The sequence below is a fragment of the Myxocyprinus asiaticus genome, chromosome 31 (genome assembly GCF_019703515.2).
Source record: "Myxocyprinus asiaticus isolate MX2 ecotype Aquarium Trade chromosome 31, UBuf_Myxa_2, whole genome shotgun sequence".
Classification (NCBI taxonomy): Eukaryota; Metazoa; Chordata; class Actinopteri; order Cypriniformes; family Catostomidae; genus Myxocyprinus; species Myxocyprinus asiaticus.
This window is the reverse complement of record NC_059374.1, coordinates 43,587,725-43,597,724: the sequence shown is the minus strand read 5'-3', so window position 1 is coordinate 43,597,724 and position 10,000 is coordinate 43,587,725. Positions and strand designations below refer to the sequence as shown.

Below are 10,000 nucleotides of genomic sequence, written 5' to 3'. Positions count from 1 at the left end.
ACATACGTTTGTGTACTTGTGAAGAGCACTTTTCTGAGCAGATTGACCAATAGATTGAATAATATCTCTGTCTCTCAACAGGAGGAACGTGGTTTATTGAGCAGTTTGTTGGGGTTTAAGCCGAACTCAATGCTGTGTGTGCCTGTTATCAGTCAAGCCACTGGACAGGTGGTGGCGCTAGCGTGCACTTTCAACAAGCTGGGAGGAGAGAGGTCTGTGTGTTCAATTATCATCACATTTATATCAAAATTTGTGTACTAATACATTTGCAAAACATAACCAACATGTACTGTAAATACCACAAAAATAAACTGGTGTCGGTCCATTTAAATAATGCAGCAGGAGTCTAAGATACAGGCAACACTAGTGTAAATATTAGCACATATTAACCCTTAAACTATACGTATTCGCCGGCGGGTCCAAAGGGGGGTGCTATATCATAAAAAAAGTTACGTTTAAAACGTTAAATTCGCCGGATACATAAGTCAGGCATATGAGGTATCATTTGAAAGCTTAGAATCTGAACTTTTCAGAGATAACCATCACTTCTGCATTTATGTTCTTAAAATAATAAAAATAAGGCCTCAAATCATTTGCGTCGAAAATCAGCGCCCTCTAGTGGTAATGGGGTAGAAATATTTACATGAAAATAAAAGTCCTTCACATAGCACATAAATGGACAAGTCATATATCAAATGAAAGCTCTCACTCTCATGAATGTGACTGTGTAGTGTATTAGGGGGCAGTGGTAGCTCAGCGGTTAAGGCTCTGGGTTACTGATCAGAAGGTCAGGGGTTCAAGCCCCAGCACCGCCAAGATGCCACTGTTGGGCCCTTGAGCAAGGCCCTTGACCCTATCTGCTCCAGGGGCGCCGTATCATGGCTGACCCTGCACTCTGACCCCAGCCTAGCTGGGATATGTGAAAAAGAAGAATTTCACTGTATATGTATAATGTGTGATAAATAAAGAAAATTATAATTATTATATTTCGTTGCCCTAATACCACAGATTAAAAGATTTTCGAAAAGAATCACAAAGTGAAATATGATTTCTGTAAGTCATCAAATGCAAACGTCTCTTTTATGCTCTGATAACTGCTGCTGTAAGCCCCAAATAGCTAAAAACTTTATATCTGTTTTTACCTTAGCAAGTTTTCTAAACAAATTTGCCATTGTTTACTTGTCTGTGAGCTTGTTTGTGTGAATAATCCAATGTTATATCTTAGATGTACAGAACAAAAGATGCCATCCAGAAGGAAAAGCATGCAAAACAAACAATCGTAAATATATGTTATCGACTACCCCTAGTCCACTCAGAGGCCGAGATATTCAATAAAACAACAAGAGTGTTGCTTGAACTGAAAATTAGACTGAATGTCTATGGACGAGCACATCTGTGAGGGATCAAATGTGTTAGAGCGCCACCTACATTTCAGATCTGTATATTGTGATGGAATGTGATAGAGGGAAACATATTTTTTCTAGTGCTTTCTGCCATCTAGTGGGATGAATTGAGACTTTTCAAAGTGAGGTAGATTGAATAGAACCAGAATTACATGTTTACAAAGTTAGTACAAAAAAAAAATAAATCTGTTTATCATAAGTTTATAAACAAATACAGTATTATTTATGAATAATTTGTCTTTTTTTTATTTGGGGAGTTCTGAAAAATGAGACCAATTTTTTGCAATTAGTCCACAGTATGTGTCAATGGAGAGCGTTTAAATCTGACTTTGAAAAATTGTGGACAGCAGCCCAAAACTGCACCAGATTATAAAGGTTTTTTAAATAGGCCTCATTCAGGAAATATGAACATTTCTGTGTAAATTGTTCATAAACCCTAAAAAAAGAAAAATTTCCAAACGATTTATATAGAACTATTTATTAAGACTACCTTTTCTTCCAAAAGTAAGAGTTTATAGTAAATTTATTTCACATACACACCTGTCTGAACGAAAAGTCTGAATATGTTTCACAGATTTGATGTGATGAGCGACACAAACGTTTGTCAAATCCAGTGACTATTTATCAGCTTAGCTGGGTGATAAAGCTGGAAATAAATTACATCTCTAAGCCTTTTGACAATATGTGATATACAGTATATATATATTAGGAATTCTGAAATGACTTCAAGGGAGATCTTTGTTTTTTTCAATCAGAGGAACCATCATTTCAACCAAACAGCCATTATTGCCATGCAGATTCAAAATGTGTTATTAAAATACTGTAAATATTACAAACAAAGCATGTTTACATCACATTTTAATACTAATGGGACATATATTTTAATAAAACATTTTAAAACACGAATAATGCCACGTGGTAAATCCATGAAAGTTTTTCTGTGGTGAAGCAAACGAATCAATGAATCAGTTTCAAAATTGATTCATTATAGGAATGTTCCAGGTTCAATGCAAGTTAAGCTCAATCAATAGCATTTGTGGCATAATGTTGTTTGTGGCAATGAGGATGTTTTAGAGTCTCACCCTGTAATTTCTGTCTGTTTTTTTTCCACATTGTGGCTGATTTATTGATTGTTTTTGAAGGATGAAAAAAAAAATTGCTCTTGTTTTTTTATCTTTCCCACTCATTTTCAATGGTCGGTCAGTTTTGACCGTGAGTACCAAAGGTGTCGCTTTTTTTTTTTTTTTTTTTTTACGACCACTTAGACATCAAATCAAGCCCATTTTATTTTTTTTTTATTTTTTTTTTATGTTCAGATGGCAAATGAAGTTAAAGTCACCAAGTCTTTTTTATTAAATCAGGAAAACGTATTTTGATAAAAAAGACCGAATACCACAGGAGGGTTTAATAACCATGTTACTAGCCGAAATAAATTTTTGAGGTAATCAAAATTATGCCACAAAGGCTGTAGATTGAGCTTAACTTGTACTGAACCCGGAATATTCCTTTAAAATAGACATTTTGAACTGATTCACTAAAATGTGGTGCTGGTATATGTTGCTATGTAGCAATTTAAAAGTTGTTCAACAGTTCTGCGGCTGTAGTTTAACTCAGATTCACATGAATGCACACTCTATTTTATTCAATTGTCTCTGACATTTGATGAATGATTTTCTGTAGTTAGTCAGACGGTTTCTGCTTCGCCAGCAGCTCACAATTTCAACTCACAGATCTTGGCTAGAGTGTGTGAAAGAAAGAGAAAGATCATTTGTTCACTGTTGACAGTGTTTCATATTTTTGTTACTGTATCAACTGATGTTTTGGCAGTATTGTGTGGAAAACAGTCGTGCTTTTAAAACCTGCTGACCTGAAATGAGACAGAAAATGTCTGTGTGGCAGAACAGCATCATTTGAGAGGAGACACTTTCAACGAATAGTGAACAATTTGTCCAGTACTTCTGTTAAAGTACTGTAATAAAAGCACAAATCCCATGTTCTTCGAGTGACCTACTGTTGTATCTAATATAGATGTATGAACACTAGCAATATATGGGAATACTGGCTTGTCTCATCACAGTGGTCTCATTTTTTCAAACAAATATTTCCCTTGAATTTATAGTAAGTATAAGTTTATCAGTAACCAACATTTGGTCAACTAAATAGCTCCTACTGATTGCTAGCTTCATATAGACTAAATCTAATAGCAACCCTGTTATCCTAACGATTCTTTTATTAGAAGATTACGAGAGTTTTTAACCTAGGATTTCATCGGATTTCAATGTTTAATTCATTTCCATGTTTAATGCAAAAATAAATAAATCACAAATATCAGTTTTTTTTTATCTATATTCAGAAATGTATCAAATTTTTGTAAAGACTGCACAAGTTGCCATCCTTATGTAAAAGTAGTAATATCGTGTTTTGATTAAAGGTTTTCTGTGTGTGTGTGTGTTCGTTCAGGTACATGGAGGCAAATAAGCATGTGATAATTATATATTTTTTTTTTACTAGGGATGTCGATTTAACGCATTAATTCCGTGCGGTTACTTATATAAAAAAATAATGCATAAAACAATTACGCAATTAATAAGGAATATTCCTACCATCGGAGCAATTCAAGCTTGAAGTAGCACCTGTTTTCAGCAGGGGGCAGTAAGCGAAACTCCAGCTGTACAGGCAATGCACAGAAAACATTCAGGCCGCGATGGGAGAAAGGTGCCCCGAATTGTTCCTGGCAGGCTACTCAGCCTTATAGGCTCTATATATGATTACGGATGGGGGCAGGGTTAGGGCCTCGGCTGCCTGCCAGGAACAATTCCAGGCACCTTTATATAATGGGCCACTTAGGCTTGCTTGACGTTAGCGACAGAACATGATGAGGAAGTTTTGTTGTGTTCAAACACATCTGGATGGAGCGCAACTCTTGAGACAAGTTTCAAACTACATTTAACTTGACACAGCAATCAAAAAACGCGGTGTTTACGACGTAACGCAACCAAAGTGAGACACTCCAAAAGCATCTGTCTGACGCATGTGTACATTGATGCGTCTATAGAAAAGCCCTTATAATTCATCTATCTTGGACAGATTTGATGTATTCAGTTGCAAAATGGATTGCTGTTAACTGTAGGCCAATGTTATGCAAGACTTATGCAACTTTTTGTATTATCTTATAACAATGTTTTTATCAAATATATTAGATTTACATTTACTTAAATACAATTATTTATGAGGCTTTCTCAGCAAGTATGTATAAATGCATGTATCGGCATTTCATGCAATTATAGGTATCGATTGAAAGTTTAGAAGCTCTACTTTCCAATGCATGTAGACATTATGACCAAAACTAAACAAATGCTTTGAAATTTGCAGATAAATCAGAAGTGTTACGTTTTGATCATTTATAATAAAAATTGTACTGTACATATTATTGCAATCAGTAAAAACATCATACTCATCAAATAGTCATGTGTCATATGTTGTTGGAAAGCTATCAAAGAGTAAAATACAACCAGCCTATTTGTTTTACTCACAGACAAAAATATAGTGAGTAATAGCTAAGAATATATCTTTGACAATTATGTTGGTGTTGCTTATATGCCGTGTTTTCACTTATAACTTCACAAAAATATGCGGAACATAAAATATCACATATCATTACTTAGAGGAGGTGATTATCTTTCAAACGAGTCCACACACAAGATAATCAGATGTATAGATCATTAGATAATCCACATGAAGCACAATGTTACATATGACCACCAGGAGATGGCGCCAAATACATGACACAGACTCAATGATGACTCAAATGACACAGAGTGAAACTGAATGAGATCTTGTTACTCATGCCTGCATACTTTGGAGAGAGAACAAACCTTTAGTCATTGTTGTGTTTGCATGTGTAATTAGTTCTCATGTACAGTTATTATGTTTTATTAGTCTGGAGACGTTTTTAGACACTATGATAAATTATTTTTGTAATATTTTAACTTTTGATTGCTTTGTCGTATCAACACAATATTTTTCTCAGATACAGTTGACATGATTGGGAACAAAACAAAAGCAGTTTTTCAGAGCCACCTTATTTACACCCAGAGATATATAATGTCAAATCAGAAAAATAAAAAAAGGTTAAATTTTTGGCTCAATTTGTTTTGTGTGATTTTTCAGCAGTTTCTTAGACTGAGAGTCTCAGAATTTATCATAATCTATATCATGAACAAATTTGAAATTTTTTCTTTTCTTTACAGTGATACAAACACTTGACCCTTGTTTTTGTTTTTTGTCGAGTTATAAGCCTTTAATTTCGGGTATGCCACTGAAACAGGAAATCTTTAAAAACACCTTCAGAGCTTAAAGGGTTAATGGTATGAAATAACAAAATCTCACAAATCAGGGTTTTTATATCCATATTCAGAAATGTCCCAAATTTTGGTAACAGGTTTGCACAAGTTGCAATCCTCATGTGAAATAAGTTTCACATTAAATATCGGCTTATAATATTTAGTTTCACCTCCTGATGTGGACAAGGTTATTTGAAGGTTATCCCCCTAATTTCATTGACACTGAGACAAATTTGACTTTGTTTCAATCACTATTTTGTTCCCTATTCGAGTAGAGTGCTAGATAATCTGTGTTTGTGTGCAGTAATATCATGTGTGTTTTGTTAAAAGGTTTCCTCTGTCTGTGTGTGTGTGTGTGTGTGTGTGTGTGTGTGTGTTCAGGTACACGGAGGCCGATGAACATGTGATTCAACACTGTTTCTGTTACACGTCGACGGTTCTCACCAGCACACTCGCCTTTCAGAAAGAACAGAAGCTCAAGTTTGAGTGTCAGGTGAGAAACTCCTGAGACCAAGAGAAGAAACACATTTTATTTTGTTTGGATATGTTTTTAGTACAGATGTTTTCCTCGGACACTGAAACTGAACATAAAATCCTTTTTACCTTCATATGAGTACTTATGACTGTGTTACAAAACTTGAAAGTAAGTAAAAACAGCAAAACACACCAAACAAATGAAAACAAACGAGAGCTTTGTGGTTTAGCACAGAAAGAGAGGTTGATGGAGTGTAGTCGGGCAGGTCAGGGAGTTTCACAAGTATCTGATGATGTGAACTCCCAGAGTGCACCAGAAATAGCACTCAGTGCCCTGGCCTTTCATAATCTCTCATGACACGCTCAAACACACACACACACACACACACACACTCACACACACGCAGAGAGAGAGAGAGAACATGTACATACACACAGTCACACATACTTGTGTCTATCTTTGTGTTTTGTCTCATATTTGTCTAATTTTTGTTCAGGCTCTGCTGCAAGTGGCTAAAAACCTCTTTACACACCTGGGTGAGTCAAACTAACATAAATAAACCGGTTTGGATTTTTAAAGGAATAAAAAGATACATTTGACTTCTGTGTGGGATTTTAATCGAGACCAGTTCTTATTCAGATTTGTGTCCATTTATTTAGAATTCTGGAACTGAATGAATTTCATGATGTTTGTTTTCTTTGACATTGTGAGCGTGATTGAATGTGATCAGAGATGCTATAAAATAATACATAGACAATACATAAACAAAATGTGTTTTTATAGAGCACAAACAGTCCCAAAACCCCCATTCAATTTCTCCATATGAGAACTGATTTTTAACAATAACTTAAAAAGCTTTAAAGGTGGTGGCCTGGGTATCTCAGCGAGTATTGACGCTGACTACCACACCTGGAGTCGTGAGTTTGAATCCAGGGTGTGCTGAGTGACTCCAGCCAGGTCTCCTAAGCAACCAAATTGGCCCGGTTGCTAGGGAGGGTAGAGTCACATGGGGTAACCTCCTCGTGGTCGTGATTAGTGGTTCTCGCTCTCAATGGGGCGTGTGGTAAGTTGTGTGTGGATCGTGGAGAGTAGCATGAGTCTCCACATGCTGTGAGTCTCCGCGGTGTCATGCACAATGAGTCACGTGATAAGATGCATAGATTGACGGTCTCAGAAGCGGAGGCATCTTAGACTTGTCCTCCACCACCCGAATTGAGGCGAGTAACAGCGCCACCATGAGGACCTACTAAGTAGTGGGAATTGGGCATTCCAAAGTGGGAGAAAAGGGGATAAAATAAAAAAAGCTTTGAAGATAGACCTACCGTGAGCTCCAAGGTTGTTAATCGATGGTACATGCTTCTGTTGAAGTCATCAGTCCACGTTATTTCTTTTTTTTTAAATCACATTTAATAGCAGAATTCCTGGTGAAGAACTACACTACCCATAATCCTGAAGAGATCCACCAATCAGAGAATTGCAGCAAACAAGCTGCATCTCTACACTCTGAATACTACATTAATATTTTGCATTACATTTAAAATATGTTTCTAAACAACTTTAAATCAATAGTCTTATATTTTTCCATCGTTTTTAATTAGAATATGCCATTCGCAATGCATCATGGGACTGTAGATCATTCCCTCATTAAAGACGTTTAGTACACATGTGTCTTGTATCTTAGTCTTTTTGTCTGAAACTGAACTTTTGATCAGATTTTAGGAGTGAATGCACTTAACTGCATAGAGAGCTATAGGATGCTCCCTTGCTCCCTATTTAGTGAATGACTTAACCTCCAGTGTGCTGTCTGTCTGCACTGGTCTCAGAACAGTTTGAAATGCACCTTATTTTCATCCTAACTCCATATAAAGCCTCTGAAAGCAACATTTTCCAGCGTTTGGATGAACCCATTTATTCTCAGTGTGATAATGTACAGTAAATATAGGATAGTTTAAGGAAACTGAGCATATAGTCCACATACGTGGTCATCGTGTTTAACAGCGTGTCGTTTCGCGACAGATCGCTCCAATTTAAAAAATGGCATATCAGATGAAACTAGAGACTCTAATCTTTTGACTCAAACAGGTTTCAGTGTAAAAACTTAATTAGGTTTCTTACCAGACGTAGTTATGTTGGCGTTTCTCCCAAACACAAACTCCGCTGTGATCAGCGCCATGTTGTTTTGTCACATGACTCCATATGTCGAAGGTTTAACCCTTTAATGACAGCACAGAGTCTCCTGAACTGAGATCAGTCGGTTTAAATGAAATGTAATTATGCATTGCGTGTAGCAGAGCTAAAAACCAATGTACACGCATGTGGACGCGGGTCGCTCGAGGTTTAAAAAAGACTCGTGAATCAGTGAGTCATAAATCCGCTCCCTCAAAAGTACTAAAAGAGAATTATTAATGGAATTGGAATTGTAACTTCAATCACCAAATTCGTTATGATTTCCACCCCTAACTCGTCCCTCAGTCTGGTACTGTTTCACACTTGCCCCACTGACTTTCTTTGAAAATGCATAACTGACAACACATTTATATTTGTTTTGTTTGGGATATTTCTTTAATGGACCAGATTCCCTTATACAAGAATTAATGATAAATTATGCTGCTTATTTCACTGTTACAAAGTCAGCATATTCTCTCTCTCTCTCTCTCTCTCTCTCTTTCTCTCTTCAGACGACGTGTCTGTATTATTGCAGGAAATCATCGTAGAAGCCCGAAACCTGAGTAACGCTGAGATGTGAGACACACACACACACACACACACACACACACACACACAGAGCCTTGATCTCAGGGCTTAATTATGTGTTTGATCATTTTGGGTTGCGTCCAAACCAATTCCAAACTGTGCAGCGCTGCGAGTGTGTTAGCATGACAAGAGCAGCAGCCTTATAAATATCAGTTAACTCAAATCAAATATTGTAACATTTAATGAAAAGGATTACACAGGAACACACTCACATAGCAACTGTCTACGATCAAACGCAGCTAAGCGGATGTTATGAACTGATTAAGTCATGTTTCAGACCAGAACTCTGTACAAGTGCACAAACACAGATAGAAATATTTGGACTTATTTTATGTTTGTTTCTCTCTCAGTTGTTCTGTGTTCCTGTTGGATCGAGTCAGTCATGAACTTGTGGCCAAAGTGTTTGATGGAGGAGTCGTGAACGATGACGAGGTATGAAGTGTGTGTGTTTGTGTCTGTGTGTGTGTTAGCTATAGTTTAGAGACAAAATTGTCTCCAAAAGTGAAATAAATTGGCAACACTTAACAATAATGTTCCATTTGTTAACTTTAGTTAACCCTTTAAGCTCTGAAGGTGATTTTAAAGATTTTCTGTTTCAGTGGCATACTCAAAATTAAAGGCTTATAACTCGACAAAAAACAAAAACAAGGGTCAAGTGTTTGTATCACTGTAAAGAAAACTTAAAAAAAAAAAAAAAAAAATGTATATATATATATATAGATTATGATACATTCTGAGATTCTCAGTCTAAGAAACTGCTAAATAACACACAAAAAAAACTGAGCCAAATAAATTAAAAAAATATATATTTTTCTGATTTTACATTATATATCTCTGGGTATAAATAAGGCGGCTCTGAAAAATTGCTTTTGTTTTGTTCCTAATCATGTCAACTGTATCTGAGAAGAAATTTGTGCAATCAAAATTTATAACATTACAAAAATAATTTATCATAGTGTCCAAAAACGTCTCCAAACAAATAAAACATAATAATTGTACATAAGAACTAATTACACATGCAAACA

General features: G+C 36.0%; 1 protein-coding gene across 8 annotated transcripts in view; it reads left to right on the top strand.

Annotated features, from left to right (window-relative positions):
• The window catches only part of LOC127421818 (cGMP-dependent 3',5'-cyclic phosphodiesterase-like), a 173,145-nt gene that overhangs the window by 145,117 nt on the left and 18,028 nt on the right, over positions 1-10,000 (top strand). For all 8 annotated transcript variants that reach the window (XM_051664961.1, XM_051664959.1, XM_051664960.1 and 5 more), the window contains 5 exons: positions 82-212; positions 6,128-6,239; positions 6,718-6,757; positions 8,900-8,963; positions 9,326-9,407. In XM_051664961.1, the coding sequence (XP_051520921.1) occupies positions 82-212; positions 6,128-6,239; positions 6,718-6,757; positions 8,900-8,963; positions 9,326-9,407 (429 nt within the window). The remainder of the gene's footprint in view (positions 1-81; positions 213-6,127; positions 6,240-6,717; positions 6,758-8,899; positions 8,964-9,325; positions 9,408-10,000) is intronic.